This window comes from Dermacentor silvarum, chromosome 2, assembly GCF_013339745.2.
Source record: "Dermacentor silvarum isolate Dsil-2018 chromosome 2, BIME_Dsil_1.4, whole genome shotgun sequence".
Classification (NCBI taxonomy): domain Eukaryota; kingdom Metazoa; phylum Arthropoda; class Arachnida; order Ixodida; family Ixodidae; genus Dermacentor; species Dermacentor silvarum.
The window spans coordinates 218337113-218354901 of record NC_051155.1 but is presented as its reverse complement, the minus strand read 5'-3'; the positions used below and the strand labels follow the sequence as shown (position 1 = coordinate 218354901).

Below are 17789 nucleotides of genomic sequence, written 5' to 3'. Positions count from 1 at the left end.
CTACTTTTCCTTCACTTGGCGTCTGGCGCGACGCCTCAGTGGAGCGACGGGCGTTCGGACAGCTCGCATAACCAACCCGCGTCCACTAGGCGTGATATGCCGGGAAGTGATCGACCAAAAATAATGCGATTAATAATAAAAGTGTTTCAGACGACCTACAGATCACACGCTCAAGGATTCAAAATATCACCATCTCTACGGGTGTATAGGCTTGCGTGAAGCTCTCTACCTATCGACTTCTTCTGTTTACTGTAAAAGAAAGCCTTAAATGTTATATATTGACATTTTTTTACGATTATGCTTCCGACAGCGTAATATAATGTCTATAGGTATGCGAATGCTCCATCTTCCAGGAAACAGGCAATAAATAGCAAGGACAAGATAAGTCGACTTTAACAACTGAGAAGATGAGAAGTAGAATACCTTGTTTTTTTTTCAATAATTTATTATTTTGAATGCATGGTTTTACTAGCTTTCTTATTCCTGTTTTTATTTGTCCTATAGAAGTGACGGAAATAAAGTGGCTGAGGTGCGGTCTACATTAATCTTTCCACAGCAACCCTTTCATAACAGAAAATAACAGAACTTCAAGAGACACCGTTTCTGAATAAGCCAACACGGAAGTGAGCACAGCTCGATGCCGAAGTGAAGACTTTTACAGATTTCGAAATTCACCAGTGCTGCTTGAGTGCATGCTAGCACTGAAATAATGAATCAGAATATATTCGCGGCATATCAGCATAGTTCACAAGGAGCGCTGTCTTTTCATTTGCAGGTCGTTAATCAGTGGCGATGTTTGCAACCGCCATTCAGGGCAACACGCCCCCCTCGTCTTCTTGGCGTGCACGTCCGCCGACAACCACCTTAGCTTTCGCTGGTTGAAAAATGAGGGCCGCTTCATGAGGTGTAACATGGCTTTACAAACTTCTAACGCCCTTTATCAATGGCCCATTGTGCGGGTTTTCGCTCCATTGAAATACGAAACGTTTTGGATTCAGTAACGTACAAGACCTTTGTTATGCGATATTCTTTACTTTCGCTTCTACATATTCTCCTCGAGGTTTGTTTATTTGTAATGGAAGATAAAATAGGCTCGGAAAAAGATCGACTTTAAATTTTCAAAAGGCTTTAGCGCACTGTCGTTTCTGAAAACCATTAGGGGCCCCTGTAACTAACGACATCATGAACGCCTGTACAATCTGTACAATAATAACGACACCGAAGTTTGCATCATTAGGAGCCCGGACGTGGCATTTTCGTCCCCGTTAATCAATTAACAAACGAAAGGACAATCACACTGAGCAGTGTTCTTTTCAACTTAAACCTCGTCGCCAGTTCTCTCCAACTGAAAATCAATTAGGATGTTCAGAAGAGCAGAACTTTGGGCCAGTTGGTGATGCATATTTCAGTATAGCGAAGCGCGAAAGACAGGACAAAGTAAGGCGAGACAGACAGGACAAGCGCTACTGACAACTCTGAATGTTTATTGGAAAGGTTTCGCTGCAGCAAGACAATGAGCGCATGCAGCCAAGACACCCCCGAAACGAGAGACAAAAAGAGCAGGCGCAAAAAAAAAAAACAAGGCGATACGGCCAAATATGCATACAACGTATACATGCACAATCTCTTCATGAAACATGATAATTGGGACGCATATGTACGCAGTCAACTGCGCACAACTATCACAATAGGCATAAAAAACAAAACAGAAGTGAATGAACCAGCTTAGCTGTAGCTACGAATTAATTGCGCTTCTTTGTTTAAAATTGCCACCGAAGTTACGCTGAAGCACATTTCATATCCACAATTTTCTATCAACATCGCTTCCAAAAGCTTCATGTTCCAATTTTGTTTTTCCACCTACAAATTTCGCATTCTTCAACCGCAGATAGCAACCGCAACTTTTGCAATGTAAAGCAAGATTCGACCTTTCTCCTGATTTATAACACCTAAAGTGCAGTCGCAACCTGTCGTTCAGGCACTGGCCAGTTTGTTCCAGGATGCTGCGGTCGTGCTTACAGAGGCTGCTAAACTTCTGTACATTATGAATGGCATCAACAAAGGCGTCTTTCAGATACCTCATAACGTCAGCCGGTTTTTGAATGACATGGTATACGTCACGAATATCATATTCTTGTAAGCAAAGCACCCAAGGGCCGAGGCGTCCCAACAGGTATTTCGAAGAAGAAAGCGATAGAGAGCATGGTGGTCGATTAGGATGTCGAAATCGTAAATCGACCATCGTAAATGTAAGGACGAAACTTGTCCAGTGCCCAAATGATCGATACGCACTCCTCTTCTACCGAGTAATTCAATACTGCTTTCTTCAGGGCATGGCTCGCATGAGCGACGACGTATTCGTCATAGGCGGCTTCCCGTTGTGCCAAGACGGTACCAAGGCCGATGTCACTCACATCGGTGTGAACATCCGTGGGCGCAGTTAGGTCGTGGTGTCGAAGCCCAGACGCAACCAGGATCACCAACGCAGTGCGCAAGACAGGGCTCTTCCCTGTGCACCTTTCTGAATCCACGCCGCATGTCCAATAAACCTATTTTCACCAATATATGTGGCATTCACTTTGTGAGTCCCAAGGTATATAAGTTTTACTTGAAGCTAAACGTCATAAGTACAGTAAAGGGGATTTAGTTGGAGCCCTTTTGCGAACTTCCGAACGAAAAGACAAAAATAGATGTTCGCGAACGGTGAATAGCACGTATGCCTAATGCGGCTTAGAACATATGAAAGATAGCTGGTAGCGATTCATATTTGAAAAAGTTAGGCGTGCAGCCACGATTATAACCAGAAGTTAGAACGGAAAACAAATCAGTGTCTGCACATCTAACTTTTTCAAACATGAATATCTGAAGCGGGCTGTTCAGGAAAGACTGCTAGTGACTGCAAACGTTAAAAAATTACGTTTAGTAACCTGCATTATACCTTGTCCTGATGTATGTATTGCAGTGCAGGTTGCATGTTACTCGTGATTTTTAACAACACACTTTTCTGGAGGTCTATACACAGTACGTGCCATTTTTAACAGCAAAACGCAAGCTTAACTAAAGATCAGTGTGAAACAACAATTAAGATGGCAGACAACATTTTCTGGAAAATAACGTGCTTACCTGGAAAGACTCTTATGAATATGAAGTAAAACGCTGCTTCCCCGTGAATTATTAATGTATTAAAAGCTGCATGGCATCTTCGAAGGCAACCCAGGATTTTGTAAGAAGTCCAATTCCGAGGACCATATATATATATATATATATATATATATATATATATATATATATATATATATATATATATATATATATATATATATATATATATATATATATATATATTGCTGCAAAAACGACGAATACAAGAGACTTATCGCAACCACTTCCTTTTCTACAAAATGTCAAATATTCCTATCATAAAAGCATGCATACACACATATTTTTTTCCTCTCTTTTATGCAGTGCTGTGGGATAAACTTTTTGCTTTCGAGACATCGACAAAAGACAGACGAAGGTGCTTCGTGAGCCGTCACTGATAAGACAGCTCAGTCTAAGCAAGCATTCAGCGAACCAACGTTTCAAGGAAACCACTAAAGCTTCCTTTTATAAAAAAAGGACCATTGAAAATCTCAAAATCTCCCATTTGTGTGCAAACAAAAGAAACGCGGGTTGTCTGTGTTGGTTCTTGTCAAAAGCACGTCTGCTTATCTGAAGCAGGGTGGTAACCTGCCTTAAATAGGATTATTTTCAGTGTCTGCAACGCTACGCAGACAAAAGAAAAGAACAGCAAGTAAGAGAAGTCTGAAATAGGTGAGAAGTTCCGCAAGTTGCACAATAGAAAGGCGCATGGATAGAATTGGACACCACTTGGCGTAAAGAACAGTAAGATTTTGCTCCTTCTACACATCATTAAGTATACGTTTTAGATTTCCCGTTTCAGTGAAATCTGGGGATGAAGTTACGAAGAGCAGTGCATGCCCACCCCATTTTTTGATGGCTTTTCAGCCACGTAGTGGTTCTGGGTCCTTGTCTGTTGGGCTAAAGGATTTAGCAGCGACGCAAAGTTTCTAACGCTATATTTAACATGTCAAACATCAAAACAACATTCCAGTACGTTCTGATTTCGACAGAAAGACAACAGATATCAACACAACTGCTGCTGTTGGCTCTTCCTATGTAACATTGCCCCAAAACGGCAACGCCTAGCTCCTCCACGTACCGTCTAAAACATCAATTACACATCGGTACGAGAATGCAAAAAGTCTTTTTGACACATAAACGAGGAGCAAAGAGCCAAGAAAATGAAATACCCATGGACGAAGAGGAAAGAGCTGTCTTCGGAGTTTTTATACAGGGCAGGTTAACTGCTCGTCGACCGGCTGAGAATATATTGAGCTGTGGACAAAGTGCAAAAGTGTGCATGTAACCACGTTTGAGAGCGACTGCAAGAAAGAAGCAAGGTTGTGATTGAGCGAGCGCACTATAAAGCTTCATTCTAGGCTTTGAACTTTAAGCTGGAAGCGAAATGTTCTACAGTCCAGGGTGTCTAAAAACTACCCGCTGGCCGCGTTTCTTCTGTGAAGGATATATATGATTCACCTGCCGAATTATTGCTACCCCGTTCCGTAGTCCTAATTATAACATCGCTGTGAGCAGCTCCTAGATTGTCACAATATCGCTCCCATTCATTGGAATGTTGCTTTTTTGGTTTACGAAATGACCTAAAGAAGGAAGCCCTTCCCAGGCGGGGAAGTGTTGCGAACGTCGCTGATCCCCACTGATTGGAGATCATCTGTGGTGATACCAGTCTTAAAGCCCGGCGGCTCTGCAAAACACCTAAAGTCATACCGGCCAATATCGCTAACTTCTGATGTTATGAAGCCGATGGAACGAATGGTACAGTTTCGTCTAGATGGCAGGCTACAAGAGCTGAATTTTTTTCCTGATGTCATGAGCGGCTTTCGTCGTCACCGTTCAGTCCTCGATAGCATAGCAGACCTCGTATCATCTCTAGAGTCTGCTCGAGAAAACAAGCACTCTGCATATATGAATGGGACTTCAGAGTACTTGGAGGAAATTGGTCTGCCGATTTCACCAGCTAAGTCAGCCGCAATCGCATATCATCAAAGGCATCGCGCTCGTCGAAGCATGAGCCGGCTGTACCTCGGAGAGAAACCAGTACAGTGGGTACAACACCACCGCTACCTGGGCGTAATTATTTCATGATCGCCTCTCTTGGCGCCCTGCCATTACCTCGTTGAGGTGCAAATCCCGGTCGCTGCTCAAGTATGGGGCCGCCTTGACTGCTAGGGGCCACATATCAATCATCAATCATCTGTCCTCTCTGGCGTGATGTATAACTTGCCATTCTTGAACGTGCCGCCAAATGTGATGTCTCAATTGGAACGGGACTATCGTGTTGCCCTTCGAGTCATGCTTGGCTTACCTCGTAAGGCAAAATCTGTTCCACTACTAACAGAAGCGCACCAGTTGCTTCTGAGCTTGCAAGCAGACCAGAGAGCGCTGCACCATATCGAGCGTTTGCACCGATCATCAGACGGCCAAGCACTGATTAATCGGCTGATTCAGGGCCCGTTCTCTCGAATGGGGAAAATGGTGGCATTGTTTGTTGACATTACTCACAGTTCAGAAGACACTACTTCATTCACAACTACGAAAAAGCACAACAATTAAATGTTCCTTCCCCATTTATCTGTCAATTCCTGGAATAAACAAAAAGTCTATCCAGCCTGTTTCGGCACTATTCTAATTGGCCCATTCCCACTTATTTGAAAATTTTGGAGATTATATTAAAGTATTCGCGGACGCATCTGTACGCAGCAACGCCCAAGGCGCTTCTGCAGCTTTCTTCTGCCCTTCGACTGACATCAGACGGGTGTTTAGAATACTTCATCCAACCTCATCAACAACTGCAGAAATGGCAGCGAGTGATGTTGCTCTGAAGTACGTACACGAAGAATTAAACGCATTGAAGTTGGTCATTCTTACAGACTCCCGTGCTGCCCTCAACAGAATGAGACAAGATGCCGATAGCCCAATTTTATGCAGTATCCAAGAATCTGCTGGCAAAATTACTTCGCGTGGAGTGTCCCTCATTGCCCAGTGGATACCCTCGCACGTGGGCATCGCTGGAAATGAAGAGGCTGATCGCCTCGCTTAAAGTTGTGCCCACCACGAATGTTACTGCCTTGACATTTCCTGTATGTGTGAAAACGCCTTTCTTCTGATACGCCGACACCTCCTAAAGCAGCTCCCAGACCAGCGTGTTGCAAACGGATCATTCCCTCCCTGTGTTGGTGGTCGAGGCTTGCCCCGTCGTGCTAGAGCACTGTTATATAAGTTAAAGGTTGGGTCAGTATTAGTGCGTGAACGCCTATACCGACGAGGACGTGTGGACAGCCAGTCGTGTACGTTTTGTGGCTCCTGTGAGGCACTCGAACATCTCGTTTTAGAGTGTCCCGCATATGTTGTGCAGCATACATTACTAATTAAGGAATATAGACTTATTGGACTGCAATGTGCGGCCTGTTTCCAAGGGGATGCGCTGCTCCACGGGACCAGGCCCATCGAGCCCTGCTAAGATTTCTGAAGGATACTGCCTTGGCCTCCCACTCATAGACATTATTTGTGTTTTTGTTTTGTTCTGTCTGTGTCTCCGTCATTTGTTTATTTCCTCTTTTCTTTCCTCCTATTTTCATTTCCTCTATTCTCTCCTCCTGAAAGAGTAGGTAGGCGTTGTGCCCCTCTCTGTGGTGGTTGTCATCTTGCTCCCTCCCTATTTCCTTAGTGTCCTTGTGTTGATATGTGTACAAACCAAATAATAATAATAATAATAATAATAATAATAATAATAATAATAATAATAATAATAATAATAATAATAATAATAATAATAATAATAATAATATCTGGAAGCCTACAAAAAGAATTGTTTACGCACTACGTAATGGCCATAAATGAATTGACAGACGTGCGCGACACATAACAGCTACAAAACCCGTAAACTTGAAAAAAAAAGGACATACTAAAATACAACCTGGAGTTTAACAAACTGAAATGTGTGACAGAAGGTGTACGCAAAGGGAGGTCTATTCAGACTAAATTCTAGCGCTGCTTAAGCTGGCGCGTCTATGCAACCTGTTCTGCAGCCCTGCATGCTCCATCAGCTTGCATTCTGTATATGTGCAAATGTCTTTACCTTTAATTACTGATGCTATAATGTGACATCTCCTCTGGCCCTCGACGCTCTGAAAAATACAGAGTGCCAGCAGAATCCAATTTATCTAAAAATCAGTGTGAAACAACAAGATGGCGCAATCCTCTCTAACCAAGAGGATTGGAGACCCATGCTCTACGCCCTCATTATGACAAAGAAATTTGAGTCGATTTCGACAACGAATCGCGTTTTTTGCTGAGCAACCGAAAAGCACCTACCTATTTCTTTCCTTTATCTGATAACGAAAAAGCGTGTATAATATAGTGGGCAAGAACTCAGGAAAACATCCATAAAAGAAGACGTTGTGAGCCCAGCAGAGATTTTCATCAGACAGTATGACCAATCAGGCACCGAGGATGAGCTTTTGTTTATTGCCTTATTTACTCGTGCTCGCAAAAACTGAAACTTTCGCAGAGTGTGCATAGGTTCGGCACGTAATAAGGACATCGCAGAGAACAAGTCACTCGATGTTTGCGCTTTTGTAAACATTTATTTGCCACTTCCTTTCTCGTAGTAACAAGAGTACAGCTTTTTTTTTAGGCATTGTGCTCAGCCCTGGTCCATCATGCATGGTTTTCGTTGCGGCCAACGAATGAATTTCTAGTGAAGTGAGTAAGAGTAAGCACAAATGAGTGCAAGGGCCAAACACAAGCATGTCTACATATTACAGACAAAAGACTGGATATCGACTAAGACACGGAAAGTAAGCCCGCAGAAATGAAAGTTTCTGAACAAAAGTTGGGTTTTGTAACGACAAAAAATCTCAGTGCAACCGGCGTAATACAGCAAGCACTCCCATATTTAGCTCGCAATAATTAGAGCCTCCCTTTTCAGCACGCCATGAGAAGAAGCGTTTGTTCCTTTCTTCTTTGTTTTTCTTTCTTTTCTGCAGCAGCGCATACCCTTTATTTGCACAGTCACTTTATAATGGCGCCTGCATTGAGAGAAAGAGGCTCTTTAATGGACCCTGGAGAGATTTGCCGCGCAACATGCCCAGCATGCTGCTGCCGATGGATAGGATGAAAAAAATGAAATAATGTGCACAGTTCACGTGCGTTCATGGGAACGTTGGTGCATGGCATCCAGAAACGATTAGCGGCACTAAGGCGAGAAGAATGCAAGAAAAGCATGGAATGACGTGCTTACAAGCCTTCGCCTGGTTCTTTGCGTCACTAAAGCAAAGTTATTTACATGGTCTGGTACACACTACTCAATGAAATAATTTTGCATATATTTTCTTCCTTAACCCTTCTTTGGACTAGCACATGCAAATACGGTGACTTTCCAGGGTATAAGGTTGTCATTAAACACGTCGTCCTTTTTTTAATTCTTAATGGGGGTCTCGTCTTAGCGTTGTTCCTAGTTAAATGACCATCTGTATCTTTCGTAAACTTGTGTACCACTGTGTTATCTCTGCTATCCTCTTGATGTCTTAAAGTGCGGACAGACGAGACGTTTCCGCCTCTGTGAAAGACAGAGTGTATATAGGAAGGGGGGGGGGGGGGCGCAGATGTGTATTCCCACTTATTTTAAGAGCAGGAAGGCATTGAGGCCCTTCCGGTGGCAGTCACCAGCCCATTCATTTCTTTTTCTCTTTTTATTCGTCGTGTCTTTTTCAGTCTATATATATACAATCAATCAATCAATCGATCAAACAATGCTTACTTTAAAAAGAAGGAACATATTCTGGGGTATTACGTGCCAAAACCACGATCTGATTATGAGGCATGTCCTTATGAGGCACGTCGAATTTGACCACATTGAGTTTGTTAACGTGCACCTAATCTAATACATAGTACAAGAGCTGTTTTGCACTGCACCCTCATCGAAATGTGGCCGCCGCAGCTGGCACCCCATCCATGACCTCGAGCACAACACCATAGCACAAGAGCTACTAAGCTAACACTGCGGGTAATCTTTATGTTGATACTGGCGCACAGAAAAACAAAACAAAAAAAGAAGGGGGGGGGGGGGGAGGGAGAGACGAGGGTAAAAGGTAAAGCAGCCACGATCAAACGTTCTCGAATAAAAAAAGCACGTTGAAGACAAAAAAGGCTCGGTTTTCAACATTCCCCTCAATGTTGCCTAGACCAAAGAACAGCCAAATAGCATCATAATTAGAGGTCGCTTAAGCTTCGCCTTTAAGAGTGGAACGCGGTAGCATTCAAAGATCCCTGGCTGCTTATCAGGCTTTTTTCTCTTATATTCAACTTACAATCCGACGCCATCACGCCTGCAGGTTGTGAGTAAGTCGTACATTACGATTTTTCTGGCGCATTTTACTTTGAGAAATCCAATCTTTGTACCCTAACGCCTTGCGCCACGCGGAGGGCCTGTGTGGTCGGGGTGGTTCGGGATGATTATTTCCGCCAGACGCCGATGCTTAACGCCGACGCCGAACCCGACACTGGATTTTCGGCAACACGGGGCCCTTAACGTTAAAAAGAATAGGATAAACAGATACGTAATGAGCAATAATCCAGCAATAACACGAAATTGCGATATAGAGCACAGGGGTACACAATAGGTTACACAATTTAAAAAATTAATAGAGGAGCATGAACGCCAGTCGATAGCAAGGAGTGCACATTGGATGAGGTGGCTTTTACGGAAGGAGATGTAAATTATGAGAAAACCGCAGAGGAGTGCAGCTAAAAAAAAAAAAGGCACTCAGGAGAAAGCACGAAGCTCGGAATATAAAGAAGACACTTTGTTTTGAAAGATATCAAGATGTAGAAAATAACTGTGGCGCAGACTTTGCATCTGTGGAGAGGCGAGTGTCTGATGAAAGAGGTAGGACCGGGGAAGCGTCTATGTTCCCTGGTAGTCTTCTGCGGAACCCGTAGTGTAACAGATGTTAATTGATCCGTGTGTGTAATAACTCTACGAATAATTTTGTTTAAAGAAAGGACGTCGGTAAGACTACGTACTATGTCTGCAGCTAAGTGACGGAAGGGCAGGATAACTATACAAACTTGAAAAGGTGTTGGTGCGCGAGATCACAAAACGATATTTATAGATACTCATGAATTTTGTTCTGCCTACGCTCTATTATGATGCTATTCGACTTGCTTGTACAATTTCATACCACCAAGGCGAGTTGAAGTAATAGGAGACATATGAATGTGAACAATTACAGGAAGGAAAAGCTTAACGTAATATGCAACATCACCCCAAGATCATAATATTAGGAAGAAGCAGAAGAACAAGAAGAAAGAAGAAAACTTCGTTCTGAGATGTGAACGCTGGAATGCTATAGCAGATCACAAAGGACAGATGAAGTGCTTGAATAATTCCACCCAGTTGAGTAGAAAAGCAAAAAAAAAAAAAAAAAAAAACATTGGAGGACGCTTAAGCTTCGCCTTTAAGAGTAGAACGCTATAGCGTTATCGGGACTAGGAAGCCTACATGCAAGCGCCGTTTTAGGGTGGTGACAACTCCGAAATTTTGAGCGCTATTTACCGCCAAATTTGGTGAGTAGCCATTTTGATTCCCAATTTCGCTAGAAGACGCGGCGCATTCCTCCTTTCTTTTTGTCACGCTCTGATGTACCCATTTTGGCACACGATCTATAAAATTTCTCTAATTTAGTTTTGCACTAATGTGCACACGAAACCTGCATACATCTTTGATATACTAGCTGCCTTTTCCTTTTATTTTAACACATCAAACTTTTTTTTTCGTAGCATACAAAGCAACAAGTTATAAGGCACGGTGGCGCGCTCGTGGTAGTATTTTCGGACGCCAAGAATGTGATCTGCAATAAACATTGTCGGTGCCTTCCAGTTGTATACGTGATATAAGGGGTGTTTTTCGATGTGTGCTGTAATAAAAACTGTGCTTAAAAGCCTGCTTAACTAAAACGTAGACGTGCCATGCACTGCTGTCAGGCACGCTATGGGTCTCTGGCTGCTGAGGCGAAAGTTTATTTTAAAATTTGAGTTAGTTTCACGGCACCAACGGTTGCGGGAAAAGTGGTCTGTCGGCGGGCCTTTTCGCCATTTTGATTCCCACACGCTATATTTGGCGGAAAATTTTATCCGTCAATTTAGCTGGCGGCGGCAAGTACCCTTACAAAGGTTGTCACCACCCTAAAACGGCGCTTGCATGTAGGCTCCCTAATCGGGACCCGTTCGCATCGCAACGCGCGGCTGTAGGTCTGGTAGAAATGCTGGAAAAGCGGTTTGTGTTTGAGTTTCCTCGTAGCAGAATTCGGTTCTCTCGTACATTCAAATTACAATCCGACGCCGATTGGTAAACAGTCCGACGGCGAATCCGACGCCGAATGGAAGAGTCGTACTTTACCATTTTCCTGACCGATTTCACTGTGAGAAATTCAATTTTTTGTTCACCAAAACCTTGCACCACGTGGAAGGCCTGCGCGGTCGGGGTGGTTGAAGATTTTCTCCGCCACCCGCATCGCACGCCGGTTGCCGACGCCAGATTTTCTGCGACACGGGTTTACGCTATCGCGTTAAAATATGAACAGAGCCTGGTGTTTAAACCATATACGCAGGGAAAAAGAAATTTCGCATATTTGTTAATGACTTGCTTCTTCTCTCTCTGTGTCGTTGCTGTGGCAATGCAGGTGCACTAACTGTCCTCTCGACGCGTTCTCTATATCCTATGTGGTGCACTGAAAAGCAACAAGCCCTTCCTGCTAGCGCTTGCACCGTGCCGGTGCAATGAAACCCACACCTCACTTCACTGTCTTCATTAAAGCTGCTGAGTGCGACGGGGAAGAATATGCCAACAGTGGCCGAATGAACATTTTTTGTTAGTATTACGTGTTTGTTATTAGCAGAACTTTCCCTTTCCACACAAGTGCAATGTGAATTGGTTGGTTGCCCCTACAGAGTTGCATTCCAGCGCGTTAGCACGTTTCTGTGAACGTGTTGCCTTTATCCTCTCTGTAGAGGCGTGCAAAACTTATATCAGACCTCGGAGGATGCACATTCATGGAAACGGCACGTTGGGTCAGCAGCTATGGGAATTTTCCTGCTTACGACAAGGTCAGGGGTTTGATACTCGACCATGAAGCCCCCCCCCCCCTGCAGTAGCGCGGGTAACAACGACAGACGCAGTAGGTGCCAGCAATGGAATAGCGTTTATTGAAGATAGCGTGGATGCTTTTATTCTCTGTGCATCAGCACGAGCATGCGCACTTCGGGTTGCGATAAACGGGCTTGCGTTGTCGTGATACGGCACTTCCTCCCCCTTAGAAGCCTAGCCTGTCGGGAGGCCTCCTTGTGCGCGTAGAACGCCTCGGAAGTTCTAAGCCCGCCGGTACACTGGAGGTTACTTCACTGGAAATCTGGGGTGTACCAAGTGATCCGTCTGAAGATGGTTCAGCGTCGTCCACTGCAGAGGGTTGATCACTCTCTGTGACTTGGTTGTCTCCGGGCCGTGTTGCGTCGAATTCTTGCTTTACGTCATCCGCAGCTAGTCGTGGCCGCACTTGGTCCACGTGACGGCGCTGCACCCCTCCTGTGGTGTCCACCGTGACCATACGCCTACCTCTTGTTGACGTCACCGTGCCGGGTAACCATCTCTGGCCAGCGTGATTATACTGCCGTGACCAAACAGGCGCTCCCGGTGAAAAGACTTGTGACAACGGTGCCGGGGGTCTGCTCACCGTGGGATCCCGTGCCACCTCTTCCTCTGGAAAATGTGCGCTTAGGCGGGTCCTGGGTTGAAAACCCAGCAACATCTCGGCGGGTGACTTGCCATCTCGAGTCGGTGTTGCCCTGTAGCGTAGCAAGAACTTGGAAATACGATTGAGCAGACTTCCATCCTTATTTTTCTTGATACCTTCCTTAATGGTGCGCACTGCCCGCTCCGCCAATCCATTTGACTGCGGATAGTATGGGGCGGAGGTAACATGACACACATGGTTATCTTTGAAAAATCTTTCAGTCACTGAACTGTTAAATTGTGGCCCATTGTCGGAAACGACTGTATGGGGCAGACCAAAACGCGCGAAGATCCCTCGCAATACTTCGACTGTAGTTTCTACACTTGCTGTTTTAAGGGGTACTGCCTCTATCCATTTCGTTTCCGCATCTACCACCACCAAGATCATGTGACCTTCCACAGGCCCTGCATAGTCGATATGCAGGCGAGACCATCGTTTGTTGGTTTTCGGCCAGCTTGAAGGGACCTGTTCCGCTGGCATGGGCCAACATTGCACGCATTGCTGGCAGCTTTGTACCAGCTTCTCTATGTCGTGGTCCAATCCGGGGTACCAAAACATCGTACGGGCCAGGCGCTTCATTGCAGTCATGCCTGGGTGGGTGTCGTGAAGTTCTCTCAGAATAGGTACCCGCTCGGTCTCGGGCAGCACCACACGATGACCCCAGTATATTAGACCTTTACTCACAGTGAGTTCGTATCTGCGGGTGAAGTACGGCTGAAGGCACTGTTGCTCCGGCCCCAGCTGGTTTGGCCAACCACGAAGAATCCACGTCTTCACCTGTCGGAGAAGCATGTCCTCGCTCGTGCTGTCTGCCAACTGCTGTGCGCCAAGAGAAAAATCTGTCAAAGCTTGCGCATGTAGCACATATTCGACGGGATCACGTCGCACGTTGATGTAGGTGAAACTCAAAAATACGCATTTACTTAATGTGCATGTTAAGTCACCATAAAAGGTCAAAACTAGTAAAGACCACCCGGGATGTACATGTATATGGGATAGTCCAAGTGCTGCTTTGCAACAATAACATCAATCAACCAATCAAATAATTATTCAATAATCAATCATTGTAGTTTGTGTTTAGCGATGACGTAGATTTGCATTTCTTAGCAAACACAATGACGGCAAAGAATAAAAGAGATCACAAATATCAGAAACAAAGTTTCGCGAATTACCTGAATAAATAGTACGTGATGTTGGGCTACTAAGCGCTCCATACTTGCAGAGGCGCGCTGTCCTAGGTTTTTGTTTCAGCGATACCACGATGCGTGGCTGTTGCGCATTTCCCACTGCATGAGTCGTAATAAAGCGTGCAGTGCCTCTAGGGTCATGCAGTAAAGCCGTCCGACTAACCACTCTTGTTTGCGGTCGTCGCCTCGCCTGACTTTCTGCTGGTTACTGTAAATCTTCGCAAAGGCTGTGACGTAACTAGACATATGTCCGTTAAGATATCCCTTAGACCTCCCCCTTTTCCCGCTTCCATCGGCTCCATATTTTCGGTCGCTCATGTGCCCTGAAGGCTCCGCGGATCTCGCCAGGGTAGTACGTTCGTATGCAGCACGTTGCCTCTATAGCGTCGGTGCGTGGTATGCTCCTTCAGCACAGCGGGTAGAGAATGATGCGGATAAATACCGGATGTTACAGGAAGCATAAAGCTTAGGCTGTACTTTTACTAAGTAGGTTTAGGCAGGCTTTCTCACAATGCGCAACTGTCTGAAGTACAGCATCGGCAAAATAACAATTACTATGCAACTCGCGCTTTGCTTTTAGGTTTCGTTCGTTCACTGCCATCGTATATTTAATGCATGAAGGCAGAAACACCGTACCGAGCACCATTTGAGCAGCGTGCTCGGGCCTCCATAATTTAGGCAATATATCACTGGGGAAAAACGTGGCCAAAGAACTCTTTTAAAGGGTTTGCAGAGCGCAATCTCTACCTCAGATATCTGTGTGCAGTCTGGAGAGACCGAATACTCAACCGTAAATCAAAATGAGTGTGGAAATCGAACCGACTTCAGATACTACGAAAGCTGACAAAAAAAAAAAAAAGAGCCACGTCCAATGCAAATTATCAATTCTGGTAGGCGAGGACGACACAGACGTCTGGGTTATAGCTCTTACTAGTTAAGACTAGACAGACGACTTTCGTAACCAGAGACCCGACACTGACAAATTTACTTAACCGCCAAGAATAAGTTCTGAGGCTTATCTCCTTTTAGCAAGACAAGTGGCTAGACGTAGAACGTGCCTCTCAATTTATGCAGGCTAGAATCTGGAGCACCGAGTGGGCGGTACATAAGACAGAGAAAAAACAAGAAAATGATGGTTACTCAGCACTAAAAAGAAAACAAAAACAAAGAAGGAACGAATGAGAAGGCAACAAGAAATGTCGGTTTCATTTTGAAGCATCAGAATTTGCGGTGACATCTAAGGTGAAATGTAGGCTCCCTCTTCAAGAAAGATACAGAAAAAATGCTTTTCATTTGTTGTTGTTAAGCGACTTTCTAAAATTAGGAACCTAAGCCCCTGCATAATAAATGGAACCTACGTTGTGGGATCGTTTTCTTTGACTTGAAACTTTCCAAGCGTTATTTTGGTTCACGGACATCTAATCATGTTTTACTAAACATTTTTAGCTAGGCGTACGTAGATGGAACTTCTCTGTGTCACTCCTCTTTCATGTTTCCCTGCTCCATATTCTTTCTACTTTGTGCCAAGAACTATGTATATTAAGGCTAAGCACTGATTTTCCAAAGAACAAGTTATTTTAAATGTACTCATGTTGTAACGTTGTTGTTTTCTTTATCTGAGTTGTCTGATGTTACACGTTTTTGGTGTTATACGTTCCAATGACTTCATTTCTTATGGACTGTCTGATCGCTACGGATTCTTGAAACACTTCTGGTACTTTTCTGGTGCTTTTCTCCGGTGCCAATCTAATTTTTCACTGGAAGCCTTCAGCAGAAGTTAGCGTAAACAAAAACATCAACAACTATGATGTGAGTCTCGGAACGTGATAAACATTGCTTTAAACAATGGTTCATTTCCGCCCTCATTCTATGATGTCATAATATGTCAACACATTCATAATTATTACAGTAATCTAGTTCATATGTTAGCTGGACGCACATTTCACGTTCGCTTGCTTATTACGTGGGACTGTGCAATTAATTAACTGTCAAGCAGTAGGTACATTTGTTTGTTGTCGGATTTATTTCCGCACACGTCCCCTTCCCCAGATGGCGTACACACAAGCGGCTCGACTCTAAATTACGCAGACGATATGCATGAACTTAGAAAAAGAAAAACCTGTCTGCTGAGACACATAGATGCTTGACGACGCACCATCGCGTATAGGCGTTACATTTTTGGGACATTGGAGAAACAGGCGGTCAGAATGAAGCGCCAGAAAATATGTCACGTTTAAAGTAAATATACTTCACTTGTCATTCTCAATTCACTGCTAACTTTTACTTCATGAAGCCGTTTTGGAAAATACGCGTAGAGAACTAAGTCAGATATCTACAGCATAAGGAGGATAACACATTTAACAAAACTATAGCGCGAAACGTCCTTGACCGGCAATTTGAAAGGCAAATATGCATTGGTGAACTGACAAAAGAATAATAAGGACTCAGAAAAAAAATGGTGGGCGGTAAAATAATTGAACTTATCCAAGAAAACTACGCAGAATTAAAGGTGCCCCAGTCATTAACGTTAATAAGCATGAGTGTAATGTGCATACATTTTCTTTTAGAATGTTCTCACTACTTACGTAATAAACACTTGATTACCATTAACTCATAATGAGGAGTTGGACTTCCGGTGGTAAAAACCAAGAATAAAAATACGACTGCTTCTAACTGTTGGTAAACGAGAAATATTCAAGGCTCGTTAGAAAACTACGCTGCACACGCTAGCACAACGCGAAAGACGAAGCACGTAACTGACACACTAATACAACGCGCAAGACAAAGCACGTAACTGAATCGTCACCGAGTCAAATCAGCGCGTACAGCGCGTCGTAATTGCAGCCTCCGCGATCAACTTCAGAAACATTTTCAGAGCTAATTGCGAAGGCCACGCTCCGCTGTGCTGAGTACGGTGAACGCCACCTAAGTGGCGTTGGTAGTGCTTCTTGATGCCAGCGTCCCTTCGAATGCTGGCATCGAGGCGTCGTAGTGCTGAGACCACCGAAGCGTTCACTGTCGGTGCGCGTTAGTGTCATAATGCAGTACTTCTCTTTTCTGCTCGTAGGCGGCGGCACCACCCCGAGCACGAGCGCGGGTACACGGAGGAGTGTTAGATATATAAGGCGCGTCTGTGTAGCTCTCTGCAAATGCGTTTGTGGCGCAATGGGTTAAACGCTCGGCGATCTATCGTCGCGGACCGAGAGGTCGTAAAAGGAAAATGTAAAGCGAACGACTATATACAAGAAAATTATGCATATATAATCCACATGTTGAAATATGAGAAGCAAGGCTTTCGTGAAGTGGTTAAATAAATGCCATGTCACTGAATATATTATGCACAGCGGTTGCACCATAGTGCTTACCTGCCTGTCAGTGAAAACGGCAAGACGCGGAGATCCCCGCCACATGGCCCACGTGACCGCGCAATATACTGTCTCCGAGACTGCCACGATATCTAAGGTTGGTGCGCCGACTAGAGCAGGCTGATCCTGCAGACAATGCAGAAGTAAACTGTACTAATTACAGTTTTAGTTTGAAGGTATCACTTGTCCTGTTTTTCTGCCCTGTGTCGTCGTCCTTATTGTGCTACAAGGCTATCACGTAAAGAGCACTTTACTCGGTTTGGTGAAAGACAGACCAAGCAGATGTGCTATAATCCCCAAAC

General features: G+C 44.3%; 1 protein-coding gene across 1 annotated transcript; it reads right to left on the bottom strand.

The window, feature by feature from the left end:
* Window positions 1-12458: 12458 nt before the first annotated feature.
* LOC119440705 (uncharacterized protein K02A2.6-like) lies at window positions 12459-13782 on the bottom strand. Its single transcript, XM_049663019.1, has one exon. The coding sequence runs from the start codon at window positions 13725-13727 to the stop codon at window positions 12459-12461; it is 1269 nt and encodes a 422-aa protein (XP_049518976.1). The 5' UTR covers window positions 13728-13782.
* Between the last annotated feature and the right edge of the window lie 4007 nt (window positions 13783-17789).